Source organism: Argopecten irradians, chromosome 4, assembly GCF_041381155.1.
Source record: "Argopecten irradians isolate NY chromosome 4, Ai_NY, whole genome shotgun sequence".
Taxonomy (NCBI): Eukaryota; Metazoa; Mollusca; class Bivalvia; order Pectinida; family Pectinidae; genus Argopecten; species Argopecten irradians.
Genome location: NC_091137.1, coordinates 2,006,504 through 2,025,924, shown reverse-complemented (window position 1 = coordinate 2,025,924; position 19,421 = coordinate 2,006,504). Strand labels below are relative to the sequence as shown.

At 31.9% G+C, this 19,421-nt stretch overlaps 1 protein-coding gene across 3 annotated transcripts in view; it reads right to left on the bottom strand.

The window, feature by feature from the left end:
• LOC138320353 (dual 3',5'-cyclic-AMP and -GMP phosphodiesterase 11A-like) overlaps nt 1–19,421 on the bottom strand; it is a 495,361-nt gene that overhangs the window by 337,679 nt on the left and 138,261 nt on the right. For 2 of the 3 annotated variants that reach the window (XM_069263276.1, XM_069263277.1), the window contains 14 exons: nt 14,580–14,694; nt 14,052–14,127; nt 12,492–12,559; nt 11,927–12,019; nt 10,497–10,547; nt 10,036–10,182; nt 9,563–9,670; nt 7,853–7,962; nt 6,970–7,060; nt 6,306–6,406; nt 5,091–5,232; nt 4,624–4,698; nt 4,304–4,387; nt 1,900–3,122 (listed from right to left, as the gene is read on the bottom strand). In XM_069263276.1, coding sequence (XP_069119377.1) covers nt 2,997–3,122; nt 4,304–4,387; nt 4,624–4,698; nt 5,091–5,232; nt 6,306–6,406; nt 6,970–7,060; nt 7,853–7,962; nt 9,563–9,670; nt 10,036–10,182; nt 10,497–10,547; nt 11,927–12,019; nt 12,492–12,559; nt 14,052–14,127; nt 14,580–14,694 — 1,387 coding nt within the window. In that variant the 3' untranslated portion in view covers nt 1,900–2,996. Of the gene's footprint in view, nt 1–1,899; nt 3,123–4,303; nt 4,388–4,623; nt 4,699–5,090; nt 5,233–6,305; nt 6,407–6,969; nt 7,061–7,852; nt 7,963–9,562; nt 9,671–10,035; nt 10,183–10,496; nt 10,548–11,926; nt 12,020–12,491; nt 12,560–14,051; nt 14,128–14,579; nt 14,695–19,421 lie in introns of those variants that run through there. The other variant, XR_011208170.1, reaches the window with a different exon arrangement.

Below are 19,421 nucleotides of genomic sequence, written 5' to 3'. Positions count from 1 at the left end.
ATTGATGAAAGACTAAATAAAAACAGGTATGTAATACTAGTTTTATTGATCTCTCGGCTGTAGTATCTGTATTGATGAAAGACTAAATAAAAACAGGTATGTAATACTAGTTTTATTGATCTCTCGGCTGTAGTATCTGTATTGATGAAAGACTAAATAAAAACAGGTATGTAATACTAGTTTTATTGATCTCTCGGCTGTAGTATCTGTATTGATGAAAGACTAAATAAAAACAGGTATGTAATACTCGTTTTATTGATCTCTCGGCTGTAGTATCTGTATTGATGAAAGACTAAATAAAAACAGGTATGTAATACTAGTTTTATTGATCTCTCGGCTGTAGTATCTGTATTGATGAAAGACTAAATAAAAACAGGTATGTAATACTAGTTTTATTGATCTCTCGGCTATAGTATCTGTGTTGATGAAAGACTAAATAAAAACAGGTATGTAATACTCGTTTTTATTGATCTCTCGGCTATAGTATCTGTGTTGATGAAAGACTAAATAAAAACAGGTATGTAATACTAGTTTTATTGATCTCTCGGCTATAGTATCTGTGTTGATGAAAGACTAAATAAAAACAGGTATGTAATACTCGTTTTATTGATCTGTCGGCTGTAGTATCTGTATTGATGAAAGACTAAATAAAAAACAGGTATGTAATACTCGTTTTATTGATCTCTCGGCTATAGTATCTGTGTTGATGAAAGACTAAATAAAAACAGGTATGTAATACTAGTTTTATTGATCTCTCGGCTGTAGTATCTGTGTTGATGAAAGACTAAATAAAAACAGGTATGTAATACTCGTTTTATTGATCTCTCGGCTGTAGTATCTGTATTGATGAAAGACTAAATAAAAACAGGTATGTAATAACTCATTTTATTGATCTCTCGGCTGTAGTATCTGTATTGATGAAAGACTAAATAAAAACAGGTATGTAATACTCGTTTTATTGATCTCTCGGCTGTAGTATCTGTATTGATGAAAGACTAAATAAAAACAGGTATGTAATAACTCATTATATTGATCTCTCGGCTGTAGTATCTGTATTGATGAAAGATTAAATAAAAACAGGTATGTAATACTAGTTTTATTGAACTCTCGGCTGTAGTAGCTGTATTGATGAAAGACTAAATAAAAACAGGTATGTAATAACTCATTATATTGATCCCTCGACTGTAGTATCTATATTGCTTTATCAGTCCTAACATATTTCTGTTACATCACGCGCTCATACTGTCATACTTACTACTGGCATTCCCTTTCTTTGTGTCTACCATTGGTGATATATAACAATACATAGACAACAAAATCATTTATAACAACATTAGGCTGTGGAGCTGCAGATAACATACACTTCAGGTAAGATCTATTTAGTTTTCTATGTTTACATGGATTGACTATCATGTTATCATCTATCGAACAAAACTTTAAAACTAACATAATCTGTGAGCAGTTAAACCAGGGGGAATAACTCCGATTCTTAGTAGATCAAAATTAAATAGAACAACTATCTACTTACGGACAATTCTTATAGAAGCATATGTTTTATTTATTACTTTTTATTTTCAATATGTTTGCAAGATTTTCCAACAATGCGAATACAATTCACGGCATTTTGGAGTATTAACAATGTAGATTTATCCATAGTGTGTTTACTCATCCTCGACAAAGTAGTCATCAGACTCAGTATTGATTTATACTTTTTTACATTTATAAAGTTAGTGTTTTAACAATCATTGACCACCCCGTTACATTCTATATACATATATAACATATCATCAACTAGGGTAGGGTTATATTAGAGTTATAATATGTTATATTTACAGTCACATAGCACGAATATTGTGACACTTTTATGTTTTTAATAAAACGCTACTTTTAATAGTACGTACTACGATCGTTTACGACAGAAATTATATTCTATATAAACAAAACTATGGAAAACGCTAGTTCGATAGAACTCACTACTTCAAATTACTCCTGTACGTACTACGATCGTTTACGACAGAAATTATATTCTATATAAACAAAACTATGGAAAACGCTAGTTCGATAGAACTCACTACTTCAAACTACTCCTGTACGTACTACGATCGTTTACGACAGAAATTATATTCTATATAAACAAAACTATGGAAAACGCTAGTTCGATAGAACTCACTACTTCAAATTACTCCTGTACGTACTACGATCGTTTACGACAGAAATTATATTCTATATAAACAAAACTATGGAAAACGCTAGTTCGATAGAACTCACTACTTCAAATTACTCCTGTACTACTACGATCCTTTACGACACGCTCCAAAACAAGATTAACAACTCTCCGTTCGGTGTTACCCAAACCCTTGTATTGGAGCATGTCGTAGAGCGGAATTACAAGTCTAATTTAATTACATTGATAGAGCTTCTATAAAATCACAAAATTGTATGCCAGATATATGAATAAACAAAAACAATTTAACACAAACTAATGCAATGTATAAAGTATAGAAGATGTGTAACAGCAATAACAGATACTACTTTGTTTTTTAGGCTAATGTTATACATTGTTTTAAATGATATATAAGGTAATGAGTAATGAAATTGATTCAAAGGATAGGTAATGCGGTAAACAAATCTTAAAGGATTTAACTACACTTGTCCTGACGTTTAAAGATGATATAGAATATGATTTGGTAATAGTATAAGTCTTCGACACAAATGCACTATCATCACATTTTATCGAAGTTAAAACATGTTATGAAAATTTAGATAGGCATAAATACACTTAGACTTATTTCCTTTTCAGAACCTTGACTTGTATATATCTATTTGTAAACCTCTAATTAACTTTCCAAACATAATTTTCTTGTTTAATACACTGCACTGCTGATTCTTACTTATCTACAAACATAATATTATACTACTATAATGGTAATGATCATCACGTTTCATTCACTTCCACATTTATTTTCAGAATGAATCTATCTTATAATCGTCATCACTTAAACTCCAGTTTCGCGAACAATGTCTTTGGCAAGCTTATCAGCATCCATCTTTTCCCAGTACCCCCTATTCGCTAAAACACCGTCTTTCAATGGCGAGAAATATGTATCCATTTTCGACATAGCCTGAAAATGAAAATCCAAAGTTATACATTATGACAAATGCGAGCAATTGTTTCAGTGCCACAGTAAAAATCGAAATCATTAATTACATACGGCGTTTATCAACTGTCATAATTATGCTGAATACCCATAGCTCATTCTGAATACACATAGCTCGAAAAGCGCCAAATTAAGATTACACCGGAAAATAGTAGCTCTCAGTATTATAATTCCAATCTTTGTATTCCGAATATCTAAACGTATTGCATGTTAGAAAACAATTTTGTTACAACATCATACAACAAACCAAGTTGTGAAGTTCTACTGTATCGTAAAAGAAAATGTATAATACATTGATCTCCGCAAGAAAATGCCTTAAAAACAGTTTTGACTTTCAACCTTTATAACAAGCATACATTAAATGTTGCAACCAACACATGTCTCCTGCCGTAAATTACATTCTAATCTAATGGCAGGTTATTATTTCTTAGTTATGCTATCATGTATGAAGTTTGAACAAATTCTGTTGATGTGTACTCAAGTTATCGTCTGGAAACTAATATTTTGTAAAACAATCTATTTTCAGTAACAGTGACCTTTTTAATTGACCTTTTGACTCCATATTCAATCCTAAGCTGCTACATTTGTGTTAAGCTTGATCAAAGTTCGTTGATTTTTTCTCGAGTTATCGTCTGGAAACGACTTTTATTAACAATATATTTTTAGTAATAATGACCTTTGTATTTGACCTTTTGACCCCAAATTCAATCCCAAGCTGATAATACTACCATTGTGTGAAGTTCGATCGAAATCCGTTAATGTTTTCTCAGGTTATCGTCTAAAATTTTGTGAAACAATGTATTTTAGTAACAGTGACCTTTGCAATTGACCTTTGGCCCCAAATTCAATTCCAAGCTATGATATTCTTTATGTTACCAATGAATGAAGTTTGAACAAATTCCGTTGATGTGTTCTCAAGTTATCACATGGAAACTATAATTTGTGAAGCAATCTATTTTTAGTAACAGTGACCTTTATAGTTGACCTTTTGACCCCAAATTTGAACTCAAGCTATGTTATCTTCTATGTTACCTTTGTATGAAGTTGGACGGACAGACAGACAGACAGACATACAGGCAGACAGACTCTGCAGTCACCCTCGGTTTCACCGACAGGAGACTAATGACATGTAAGTGTAGCATTACCTGATACAAAGGAAGACAAATACCATCTATCCATCCCATCTGTAGCTTGGGTAGTTCGTCCTGACGTTCTCGGTCCATACAGGCCTTTAAAGAACAATAATTATTGGTAAAGAAGCATATCATATATACATACTATTACGGATCTTCTCCGCTGAGAAGTTTCTAATGTAACTTGTTTGATATACAAGTTCATGCCAAAGTTGAAAATGGAATAAAAATAATATATTGGTGTGCCTGATTTTAAGCTATTGTGAATATAACACTGTGTGACCAGTATGACTATAATTGACAAAATTATTACTGAATACGTGTGCACTCACCTGTGGCTGAATATTCAACTGGTGTTTTTCTTTGTCACCTTGGTCGAAAAACTCGGACATCACAAGGTCTGCAGCCTAGATATAGAAACAGAATACTGTCAACTCCACAAAGTAGTACAAACTACATAGTAAAACAAACAAGAATTCTCGGGAGGCTTTTGGAATTTTCACTATTCCAAGTATTAAGAAAAGATCATGTAAATTGTAAAAGCCGATCTTTAGATACAATGGACATATACTTTATCGTTCAACAATCATAAAAGAATATGTAAAAACATAAACGAGTTGCGTCCCTTTGATCATACTTTCTCGTAGATAAATAAGTGTCAACAATAAAATATAGAAAAAAAACCAATATTATGTATAAAAATCTCTTTGATTGCAGGGGAGTGTAAATAACGATATATATATTGTATTGACTGTCACTATCAAACTAATGCTATCATGTAGAACCAGTCGACACCTACCTTACGCTGGATCTGCCAAGGTTTGGTGATGGAAGCTATATCACATGACGTCATCAGAATACTCCGCAGAGTTTCCTTCGATTCTCGGTCGTCCCAGGTATTTTGGCCCGAATCGACCATTGCAAAGAACTTGTTCCTTAACCTAAACCAGAACCGGATGACGAGATATATTCACAGAAGAATGGATGTATTTTCAATTTGTCACTTTGACTTTCTTCTTATTTTCAAGTGACCAAAGCGAGACGTCGAAAAAACCTTTTCATTGACTTTGGTCAAAATGAATGCAGCTGAGATAACGAATGAGGTCACAGTGCTTTTTAGTTATTCTTTGAAGATGCAAACAAGTGTAAGCTTAAGATGAATTGAAAATCAATCAATAGCATGTTCAAAATTTAACTACTTAATACATTGCTTCCTAATCACATTTTGTCTCCGGTTGTTAGAGAAGATCGGTACCGTCCTATTGTCGTTTGAACGACAATGGTTCTTTGCTTCAATTTGGGATTTGGGTTGTTGTTACAAAAATATGTATTTTAACTAATTGTATATAGAGCGATAGATCAGTAGCCAATAAGGATTCCTTAGACTTAATGTATGTGGGACGTATGGATTCCTTAGACTTACTGTATATAGAGAGACAGATTATAGACCAATATGGATTCCTTAGACTTACTGTATATAGAGAGACAGATTATAGACCAATATGGATTCCTTAGACTTACTGTATATAGAGAGACAGATTATAGACCAATATGGATTCCTTAGACTTACTGTATATAGAGAGACAGATTAGGGGCTAATATTTGTTCCTTAGACTTACAGTATATAGAGAGACAGATTATAGACCGATATGGATTCCTTAGACTTACTGTATATAGAGGGACAGATCTGTGGCCAATATGGATTCATTAGACTTACTGTATGTGGAGTGACAGATCAGTGGCCAATATGGATTCCTTAGACTTACTGTATATGAAGCGACAGATCATTGACCAACCAATATGGATTCCTAAGACTTACTGTATGTGGAGCGACAGATTAGTGGCTAATATAGATTCCTTAGATTTACTGTATATGGAGAGACATACCAGGGGCCAATATGGATTCATTAGACTTACTGTATATAGAGAGACAGATAAGTGACCAATATGGATTCCTTAGACTTACTGTATATGGAGCGACAGAAAGTGACCAAAATGGATTCCTTAGACTTACTGTATATGAAGCGACAGATCAGTGGCCAATATGGATTCCTTCAGTAACGTTATAATTCCACTGTACTCCTCGGACGTAAAATTGGCGAATATGTTGTTACCCTGAAAAGATAATTCAGATCAGCAAGCAAATCTCCTAAACAGTGTATTAAAACGAAAACAAAAATATGCTACAGGTGTTTTCATGAATCGGTCTTTTAATTGTCAGTGTATTCTTTGACAAGTTCATTATATGAGTGAAGCGATATCATATCAAATAAATAGGGAAGGCTGATCGCATTAACGACATTCTCTGAAGCTGGAAACTGCGGTAATGATACATAATGTTGTCCATAAATCACCAGGTTTAGTTGGTGTCAATTAAATGTATTTCTAGCTGCTGCCATATCGCATGGGATTTTATAATTACATTGAATTATTTTTGATACCGATCATATACTAACATGTAATCAGGGCTACAAACAGCGCTGTGTTTTATAGGACGTGTCATATTTACAGATGATTAATATGTTGTATCAGCGTAAACATCCTGGTAAAGGATATGGAAGGATAACAATCAAGTTTCCTTGTAAAGAAACATTATATACCATTACAGGACTCGTATGATTATCATATCGTAAGATAGCTGAGACATAGGACCATAACTATAGATATAGGGTGAGTACCTCACTGTTTAGGATAGTGACGGCGTGGTTAAAGTGATGGTGTTCCATTGTACCATTGGTACCGTACAGCTGAGCCAGAGCTGACCCGGTCCTGCAACATAAGTAGTTTACATGAGGAGCTTTTCTAGTATACCTTATTGAAAAAATCAGACGTGTATATATAACTTTTGTACAACAAAGATCAAGAATGCCCTTTTCTCTGGGACGTTTTTTGACTGATGAAATTGTTTGTTAAGAATGTAGGCAAGACGTGTATATGTAATTTCTACCACAATACATCGCGTATCCACTCTCTGGCCATTGTATAAATATGCTTGGTGTTGGATAGATATATTGATATTAGTGGAATAACACTTTTTTTTCTCATTGTTACGTCACAGATTGTTGACATCACCAACTATCGAATGACGTCATGTTGCTGTACTCTGATCGCTGCTTGCAGAATAAACCGCTGTTGAAATGGATGTGTGACGACGTCGGAATCTTTCAGGATTTCTCATTCGTATCATAAACGTCATTGACGCAAAATTCATACTTGTCTTTTATTTAGTGGTGTATTTTGCCGCGCGAGTACCCGGGGGTGATTTCGGTAGAATTAACGCACCTACGCCGGATTCGCTGTGTAACCTCTATTTATATGACATTTTTGATATTTCATATGGTGTAATATCCAGTCGTCGGTGTAGTGATAGGTATGGTACAATACCAATATGGTCTTGTTCTTTGATTTCTAAGAGTTGTAATTAAATTTATATTTTTTTTGTTTTGCAGATTATAAATATAATGCTTTCTGTTTAATTTAATATACAATCAGTAGATATATTTGAAGGCATTGCATGTTGTCAGATTACAGTTGTTTTATTTTTCATTTTCTTCCACTTACTTTTGTTGGAAGGCATTATTCGTTCCTCGGTGGTCCAGATCATGACAAAGACACCCAACTACCAACGCTAACGTCTCCTTGTCCGATAGGTGGCGCTTCACACCACTCCTCTGTAGTTAAAACAAGGTAGCGGTACAAGTAAGATCTATTGATTGTCAATGGTAAATGTAATTAAACAAATATTTTGATGAGTTTGGTTCTTTTAAATTTTATTTTTGTTTGGGAATCAGATGGCCAACTGATGTATATTCTGTATATTCAAACAGAAACCTAACAGCGCTAATCAGTGGTACAATTGAATACCTTTCCTAACATGAAGTTGGTGGTGAAAGGTATACTGTAGCGGAATTAAACAACAAAAGAACAATTTTTTATTAACTAACAATGAAGATATCTATTGTATTTGTATCATATAAAAATGAAGATATATATTGTACTTGTATTATATAACAATGAAGATATCTATTGTACTTGTATTATATAACAATGAAGATATCTATTGTACTTTTATTATATAACAATGAAGATATCTATTGTACTTGTATTATATAACAATGAAGATATCTATTGTACTTTTATTATATAACAATGAAGATATCTATTGTACTTGTATTATATAACAATGAAGATATCTATTGTACTTATAATATCTAACAATGAAGATACATATTGTACTTGTATTATATAACAATGAAGATATCTATTGTACTTGTATTATATAACAATGAAGATATCTATTGTACTTATAATATCTAACAATGAAGATACATATTGTACTTGTATTATATAACAATGAAGATATATATTGTACTTGTATTATATAACAATGAAGATATCTATTGTACTTGTATTATATAACAATGAAGATATATATTCTACTTATAATATCTAACAATGAAGATACATATTGTACTAGTATTACCTAACAATGACGATATCTATTCTACTTGAATTACCGTTTTTAAGATAAGATATCTATTTCAAGGTTGTGTAAGGTTCAGTGTTGCATATATTGAGTATTTGCTCTTAATCCTTAAAGGTTACCAAAATCGTTATCTAACAAAGAAATTTTAGATAGCCCCGCTCCTTTCCCATTAGCCACTCAGATCTCTGCTTGCATTCTGATGAATTTAATGTTGGTGGATGTTTATCTACCCACTATAAGTTTCCTAAGCTGATCATATTACTGAGGGGTTTGTGTATTTTTGCCGTATTTACCGATTTGATTATTTATCAGTGCATTTATGGGTTTTTTAAAAGCCGCCTACTGGTGAGGAATCTATTAATATTTGTCTCTAAAATCGATGAAACGACCGAAATGGGTTGCTTTACAATAAATTGGCCTAGATTACAAAAGTTGAGGGTTACGATGTTTTCGAATGAATATGGGATTTACATGTGTTTTTAATAAAAGTAAAACAATATAGGAACAATACAGAAAACCGTCCATTTATATATATCCCTATAATCGTGATAGGGATCTGCTGTCCTGTGTCGATAGGCCTAGTTTGAACAGCTGGATGAAAAACGTGGCCAATGTTACTAATTACAATCAATTGTACGTTTAATTCACTTCTATATTTCGATTACATGAAATTTTAGAATTAGCAATTCTTTAGCAGTGCCAACAACAAAATTGTTATCGACATCTACTTTCTAACTGTACAACCTCACTACATCATAAATTGCAGAGTATCGGGGATACCTTACCTTGAGTGAAGCGAACATAGTCTGACAGACATTGAAGGCATGTCTCCAGTTGTGATAGGCGACATTTCGGTAGTTCTTCCGCACGGTCAGAAGCCAGCGACATAAAACCTTAATTGAATAAGGTTTAGGTATTTAAAGTTTGGCATATTCATATTTTAAAAAGGTAAGAAACTACAACCATACTTCAAATAAAAATTTACATATTCCGGAATAATATTATTAAAACATCTTTAATTCCATATTAAATCTGGATTTATGTTGTTATCATTGCATACAGACACTTACGTAGTAATAGACATCGCGTAATTGGAGTTTACATGAATTGTTAGATTTCAGAACAGTAACTACGAGCGCGGTTAGACACAATGGATTGTTTTATCCCCTTTAATTCAACTGACTAAAATCCCATCTGGGAAATATCTATGTAGCACACATTAATATATACTTACACTTAGGAACAAAGGATATTTTACCTCATAATCAATCTTGAATTTCCTCATGAATCCTAAATCTTTGAATATTCTAATCGAGGCTACCAACATTTCGTCTTTGGTAAGGGAGAAATCGTTAAACTTGTGACTGTCGAGTTTCCATTCAGTGGTTTCGGGTACTTTCTGGCTCTGTTATCAATGGAATCAATAATTAGATTAAGAAATTAATAATTATTGTCGTCATAAAAAAATCTTTATTCGTGAAATTAGCATGAATAATTTAATGAAAACTACTCCGTTGCCAGCAACAGTTACTAGCATCTCAAAATGTGATGTGCCAGTTTGTCATTATTCTGAAAGAGATGGAATGATATTTTCAATATAGATTAATAACATTTACACGACATTATACCCCATAATAATGGTACCCCGACACCCACAACCAGCGTATGATAGCATCACAATAACTGTTACAGATATCGAGCTTCCTTTGACAAGCCTACCTTGAGTCGTACGACGTCCGTGGCGGACACCCCAGAATGGTAGGAGAGTGTCTGTAACATAAAATGATTGTAATTGTCTGGCTATGTAGGCGGGAGATATGTATCATAGTGTAGCTAGAAGGCTATTGGAGATAAGGTATATGTGAAATCTGCAGTGGAAATACATTATAGATTTCAAGTCAGTTATATTCAATACGTTACAGTCATATGCCTCTTACATGTCAGCATACACAACAGGTCTGTGTACACAAAAACACAGATGAAAGATGTGATGTTATCGTCTGAAGCCAGAATCGATTGGACACAACCGACTTTCGAGAAGAGAATAGGACAGGAGTAAAACAGAGTGCTACCAAGAGTAAAACAGAGTGCTACCAAGAGTAAAACAGAGTGCTACCAAGAGTAAAACAGAGTGCTACCAAGAGTAAAACAGAGTGCTACCAAGAGTAAAACCGCCAATTTGAATAAAACCCAGACCAGACCATGACCAAACCAATGTCACAACTGCATTGAATATATCCAGAAATAAATGTCAAATTAGACAAGAAATAAATGTCAAATTATACCTGAAGTAAATGTCAAATTAGACCAGAAGTAAATGTCAATTTAGACCTGAAGTAAATGTCAAATTAGACCAGAAGTAAATGTCAAATTAGACCAGAAGTAACAGAAGTAAATGTCAATTTAGACCTGAAGTAAATGTCAAATTAGACCAGAAGTAAATGTCGAATTAGACCAGATATAAATGTCGAATTAGACCAAAAGTAAATGTCAAATTAGACCAGAAGTAAATGTCAAATTAGACCTGAAGTAAATGTCAAATTAGACCAGAAGTAAATGTCAAATTAGACCAGAAATAAATGTCGAATTAGACCAAAAGTAAATGTCAAATTAGACCAGAAGTAAATGTCAAATTAGACCTGAAGTAAATGTCAATTTAGACCAGAAGTAAATGTCAAATTAGACCAGAAATAAATGTCAAATTAGACCAGAAGTAAATGTCAAATTAGACCAGAAGTAAATGTCAAATTAGACCAGAAATGAATGTCAAATTAGACAAGAAGTAAATGTCAAATTAGACCAGAAATAAATGTCAAATTAGACCAGATATAAATGTCAAATTAGATCAGAAGTAATTGTCAAATTAGACCAAACATAAATGTCAAATTCAGATTTAACAATTTATTGAGGAGAAGCTGTGTCGGATGGAGTAAGTCATGCCTTCCTGATCTGTCAACATATGTTTGAAATCTATAATCTAACCCTGCGGCAACACTCTCAGCACTCTATAATGACTGATTATGGCGACTGTATATATGTGTTTGGACTCTTATGAGCATATAGGCATATGAAAGCACAAAATTATTGGTAACTGATGGGTAGTTGGGTGACATTATGACTGTTTTTGATGGATAAAGAAGATCACTTACCTCTAACGTTACTGCTTGTTTAGATAACAATAAGGCTATTTCCTCGTACAAAACACAATTGTTGATACCAAGACCACAGAAAATCGTAAAAGCCTGCAAACACAGAAATAATTAAAGCACTTCTTATCATTTTGTCATGGGTCATATTTCGGATTGTAGTTGTATGGGATATTAAACAATGAGTCGTCAATTTTACTCACTACAGTGGAAATTAAAAATAAACATAATCCATATGATAATAAATCGATACTAAATATGTCGACAATTTGTTAGTTAGATTGTTTGTTACTGCTATCTTCTTATTAATTAATGGTTAATGGGGGTATATTAATTTACTATTTTTATTCATAAATCAATGACATCATTCATTGTTTCACTGACCCAGTTGGTTGTTTCTGGTCTATCATTGTACCAGTTATATAAATATGTATCATACTATAAATGGAGTTTACACGAGGTGTTTATTTGCGACACATAACTACAATGAACCCAATACTCTTTGATGCTGCCTAGCTGCCGGCCATACCTGGTGTCCGCGAGAGACTGGTTATCAGTACAGACTTACTTCAAACAGCTGGTCGTCATGCTCATCAAACGATAGGCCGTCCGTTTTGTTCATCACCTGAGCGACCCCTGAACGTAATGAAATCAACATTACCTCATTAACCCAAGGTTGCATAACTTGTCATTCATAAAACCAGGCACAGATATAATATGTAACATTTAAAATGCCAACGCAAAACGACGGAATCCATGTCTAAAGGGTAAAACTGATAATAAAGTAACTATATGATTGTGAGAGAATGGCTTGTGTCTAAAATAGCTATGTCTGTAATTCCAGCTAAGGCTAAATATTGATAATTTGTCTTGAAAATACTCGTAGACTGTTTGTTATAATGATAATTCATTACTGCTGAAAACGTGGGCGCTCCTACAATATTATTTAATATCGTTTAAATCAGATCATTCCACTACAACTTCTTTCTCATGTTGGTATTTTTTCGTCAGGTTTCGTTACTGGTTAATTTGATAGATGAAATACCTTATTAGCCATTATTGTTTTAATTCACATATGCAATGGGAGAACGGAATTATTTGTTTCCTGTAAGGTAACGATAAGTTAGCCTACATGTGGGCGCTATAGGTGTACGCCGTTACGAAATGTGTTAGTCGAGTAGTGAAATCGACACAGAATTACAAATATAATCAGTACCAACTGTATCTCCTTCTTAATTTCAAAACATAACAAGACACGCACATACTGTGTATTATCAAATATTCGTGGGAACTTCCTTTGTGGTATGGAGCTTTCAAATCATTTCGTGGGTAGAAATATTAGTGGTTAGCCTTTATTTAACAATTAAATGAATGTTAGACTGCATTTATTGGAGATATAAATGAAATTTGAGTAGCAGATAAATATTCATAGCGTCCGTCATTTATATCTCCAATAAATTAAATATAACTTTCCTTTAATTGTTATATTTACATTTTGTTTTCTATTTCAAAGAAAAAATAATTTAGAGTGGGAGTAAATATTTGAATTTCCCGCTTCAACCATTTAACCTGAACATCCAAGGTTAATATGATAAAAATAGTCCACATAAAAATTGGAAACACAACAAAATCTCAGCATTTTTTATTCTCTTATTAATAACACAGATATTTTAAAGATGTTTTATAACCAAACTGTTCATTCAACTACAATGTTTATTTTCCTGCGCGGACTAACTTGGTGTCAGTAAACAGGTTTCCCATTCATGTATATATATATTACTACACTTAGTCTACGCTGCATTTATTGTCTCATAATGCAGATCATGATTTTCATTAGAGTAATGGGAGTCTGTGTGGCAAAATGTAAATCAATAATAATAAAGGCGACAATGATGTGCATTGAGCACATTTTTCGTTGTTTATCTATAAGTGGGTTTATATCAACAACGGATACCAAGAAAGTACTCAAGCATCCAATAAATTTCTTCTTAAGTTACACTACTCTAATGTACATTAATGTGATAGTGAGAGGCATAGAAAGATATAACCATTTCATACACCTGTGTTGACCTCATTTGATTTAGAAGCTGAGTTCGTGTAGATCGTATTGGAGGTAGTAAAAACTTACCTATTGTTTTCGATTCCCTGTTTCTAATCGGTTTACACAATATCGAGCGCATAGCAATATTTCCACATTTGTCGACCTATTGAAATAATTGATTATAAAGCATGACAAAACAGACCAATCACGCTTCAAACGCACATTTAAAATGTACATTTATGGAAGTGATATTATGTATATCATAGATTTAAAAAAATCATTTATGAAAAAAATTCCAAAAAAAACAATTATTTGATCATAAACATCTTTTACATATTACGTATTCTGCAAATAAGCCATATGAAGTATAACTCCCTGCATGAATATTGTTTTTACTTTCATGGTATATGACTATCACGTCAGTGTTATGTTTTCAGTCCTTCCTCTTTTTGTGATCCATAGAGATCTAGTAGTCTGAACATTTCTTGCATAAAAAGAAATTTACTCTTTAAAAAGAACTCTTACAAATAACAATAGTATTGATTATTTTCTGCTTAAAGCGTTACGAAAAATGTCAAAATACAAAAAACAGGTTTTACTGGGTAATGTACATACCTCCTGCTCGAAGCGACAGTCCTGTTCTGCGTCCGAAATATTGATTGTCTCCCCTGTTATCAGAACGTGCTCCGCAATCTTGTTTCCAAACTTCATGTCTGAGGAATTCTCGGGACTGGGAATGATTCAAGAACACACATTTATATTTCATTACTATTTTAGTGAGAAGAACGATTCAGGAACAAACATTTATAATTCATTATTATTTACTGAGGAGAATGATTAAAGAAATAACATTTGTATTTCATTACTATTTACTGAGGAGAATGATTCATTGTCACATGAACAAACATTTATATTTCATTACTATTTTACACGAATTAAATTCCAATTTAATATTTGTGCATTTATAGCACAGGTTAAGTTTCTGTATGAAATAAATACAAAACTTTTACATCATTAATCTAATACAGAGGATTTTAACATGCCTAACGTTAAAATGAGAAGTCTTTCTCTTTTGCATTCGGTACATTGTAGAAGTCCGACCTTTTGAAAACAGTTGTGAAAATATACCCATTTCTCGTTACCGATGAAGTATGCAGAGCTGTGGGAGGAGATCATCCACCTTATCAGTGACGGTCATCAAACAAAGCATGGCTACGCATATATCAATGTGCAACAGGCAAGTACGTTATACATATAAGATAAGATACCAACAAGAACTTTTCCACGTGTATTTTTACTGATGTTGTGTGTATGTCACCGTGTCGGATTTTTGTTTTAAACTTTTCATGTGTCGGTCAATATACAAGTCTTTAACAGATTATTTCTGACTTTATTTCAAGGTTTGGAAATTATAACTAATATTGTTTATTGTTCATGCGTTGTTAGTAAGTGCATTATCGATGTTTAGATATATTTTGTATAGCTATATCATGTGTTGTTAGTTAGTGTATTGTCGATGTTTAGAGATATTTTGTATAGCTATTTTATGTGTTGTTAGTTAGTGTATTGTCGATGTTTAGGGCTATTTTGTATAGCTATATCATTTGTTGTTAGTTAGTGCATTATCGATGTTTAGATATATTTTGTATAGCTATATCATGTGTTGTTAGTTAGTGTATTGTCGATGTTTAGTTATATTTTGTAGAGCTATTTTATGTGTTGTTAGTGTTATGTCGATGTTTAGATATATTTTGTATAGCTATTTCATGTGTTGTTAGTTAGTGTATCATCGATGTTTAGGGATTTTTGTATAGCTATTTCATGTGTTGTTAGTAAGTGTATTGTCGATGTTTAGATATATTTTGTATAGCTATTTCATGTGTTGTTAGATAGTGTATTGCTGGTGTTTAGATATATTTTGTATAGCTATATCATGTATTGTTAGTTAGTGTATTGTCGATGTTTAGATATATTTTGTATAGCTATTTCATGTGTTGTTTGTTAGTGTATTGTCGATGTTTAGATATATTTTGTATAGCTATTTCATGTGTTGTTAGTTAGTGTATTGCTGGTGTTTAGATATATTTTGTATAGCTATTTCATGTGTTGTTAGTTAGTGTATTGTCGATGTTTAGGGATTTTTGTATAGCTATTTCATGTGTTGTTAGTAAGTGTATTGTCGATGTTTAGATATATTTTGTATAGCTATTTCATGTGTTGTTAGTTAGTGTATTGCTGGTGTTTAGATATATTTTGTATAGCTATATCATGTATTGTTAGTTAGTGTATTGTCGATGTTTAGATATATTTTGTATAGCTATTTCATGTGTTGTTTGTTAGTGTATTGTCGATGTTTAGATATATTTTGTATAGCTATTTCATGTGTTGTTTGTTAGTGTGTTGTCGATGTTTAGAGATATTTTGTATAGCTATTTCATGTATTGTTAGTTAGTGTGTTGTCGATGTTTAGATATATTTTGTATAGCTATTTCATGTGTTGTTTGTTAGTGTATTGTCGATGTTTAGATATATTTTGTATAGCTATTTCATGTGTTGTTTGTTAGTGTATTGTCGATGTTAAGGGCTATTTTGTATAGCTATTTCATGTGTTGGTAGTGTTATGTCGATGTTTAGAGATATTTTGTAGAGCTATTTCATGTGTTGTTAGTTAGTGTAATGTCGATGTTTAGAGATATTTTGTAGAGCTATTTCATGTGTTGTTAGTGTTATGTCGATGTTTAGATATATTTTGTATAGCTATTTCATGTGTTGTTTGTTAGTGTATTGTTGATGTTTAGATATATTTTGTATAGCTATTTCATGTGTTGTTTGTTAGTGTTATGTCGATGTTTAGATATATTTTGTATAGCTATTTCATGTGTTGTTTGTTAGTGTATTGTTGATGTTTAGATATATTTTGTATAGCTATTTCATGTGTTGTTAGTTAGTGTAATGTCGATGTTTAGATATATTTTGTATAGCTTTTTCATGTGTTGTTAGTTATGTATTGTATGTTAGTGTATTGTCGATGTTTAGATATATTTTGTATAGCTATTTCATGTGTTGTTTGTTAGTGTATTGTCGATGTTTAGATATATTTTGTATAGCTATTTCATGTGTTGTTAGTTAGTGTAATGTCGATGTTTAGAGATATTTTGTATAGCTATTTCATGTGTTGTTACTTATTGTATTGTCGATGTTTAGATATATTTTGTATAGCGATATCATGTGTTGTTAGTTATTGTATTGTCGATGTTTAGATATATTTTGTATATCTATTTCATGTGTTGTTAGTTAGTGTAATGTCGATGTTTAGATATATTTTGTATAGCTATTTCATGTGTTGTTACTTATTGTATTGTCGATGTTTAGATATATTTTGTATAGCTATTTCATGTATTAGTTAGTGTATTGTCGATATTTAGAGATATTTTGTATAGCTATTTCATGTGTTGTTAGTTAGTGTATTGTCGATGTTAGAGATATATTTTGTATAGCTATTTCATGTGTTGTTAGTTAGTGTATTGTCGATGTTTAGAGATATTTTGTATAGCTATTTCATGTGTTGTTAGTTAGTGTATTGTCGATGTTTAGAGATATTTTGTATAGCTATTTCATGTGTTGTTAGTTAGTGTATTGTCGATGTTTAGAGATATTTTGTATAGCTATTTCATGTGTTGTTAGTTAGTGTATTGTCGATGTTTAGAGATATTTTGTATAGCTATTTCATGTGTTGTTAGTTAGTGTATTGTCGATGTTTAGAGATATTTTGTATAGCTATTTCATGTGTTGTTAGTTAGTGTATTGTCGATGTTTAGAGATATTTTGTATAGCTATTTCATGTACTGTTAGTTAGTGTATTGTCGATGTTTAGAGATATTTTGTATAGCTATTTCATGTACTGTTAGTTAGTGTAATGTCGATGTTTAGAGATATTTTGTATAGCTATTTCATGTGTTGTTAGTTAGTGTATTGTCGATGTTTAGAGATATTTTGTATAGCTATTTCATGTGTTGTTAGTTAGTGTAATGTCGATGTTTAGAGATATTTTGTATAGCTATTTCATGTGTTGTTAGTTAGTGTATTGTCGATGTTTAGAGATATTTTGTATAGCTATTTCATGTGTGTGTTAGTGTATTGTCAGTTTAGATATATTTTGATAGCTATTTCATGTGTGTGTTAGTGTATTGTCGATGTTTAGATATATTTTGTATAGCTATTTCGTGTTATTATGTATTGTCGATGTTTAGATATATTTGTATAGCTATTTCTGTTTGTTTAGTGTATTGTCGATGTTTAGAGATATTTTGTATAGCTATTTCATGTGTTGTTAGTATATTGTCGATGTTTAGATATATTTTGAATAGCTATTTCATGTGTGTGTTAGTGTATTGTCGATGTTTAGATATATTTTGTATAGCTATTTCACGTGTTGTTATTTAGTGTAATGTCGATGTTTAAAGATATTTTGTATAGCTATTTTCTGTACTGTTACTTAGTATTGTCGATGTTTAGATATATTTTGTATAGCTATTTCATGTGTTTTAGTTAGTGTATTGTCGATGTTTAGATATATTTTTGTATAGCTATTTCATGTGTTAGTAGTGTATTGTCGATGTTTAGAGATATTTTGTATAGCTATTTCATGTGTTGTTAGTTAGTGTATTGTCGATATTTAGATATATTTTGTATAGCTATATCATGTGTTGTTAGTTAGTATATTGTCGATGTTTAGATATATTTTGTATAGCTATTTCATGTGTTAGTTAGTGTATTGTCGATGTTTAGAGATATTTTGTATAGCTATTTCATGAGTTGTTAGTGTATTGTCGATGTTTAGATATATTTTGTATAGCTATTTCATGTGTTAGTTAGTGTTTTGTCGATGTTTAGAGATATTTTGTATGGCTATTTCATGTGTTGTTAGTTAGTGTATTGCTGGTGTTTAGATATATTTTTATAGCTATATCATGTGTTGTTAGTTAGTGTATTGCGATGTTTACAGATATTTTGTATAGCTATAGCATGTGTTATAAGTGTATTGTCGATGTTAAGAGATATTTTGTATAGCTATTTCATGTGTGTTGTTAGTTAATGTAATGTTGATATTTAGAGATATTTTTTATAGCTATTTCCTGTGTTGTTAGTTAGTGTAATGTCGATGTTTAGAGATATTTTGTATAGCAATTTCCTGTGTTGTTAGTTAGTGTAATGTCGATGTTTAGAGATATTTTGTATAGCTATTTTCATGTGTTGTTAGTTAGTGTAATGTCCATGTTTAGAGATATTTTGTATAGCTATTTCACGTGTTGTTAGTTAGTGTATTGTCGATGTTTAGAGATATTTTGTATAGCTATTTCATGTGTGTGTTAGTGTATTGTCGATGTTTAGATATATTTTGAATAGCTATTTCATGTGTGTGTTAGTGTATTGTCGATGTTTAGATATATTTTGTAT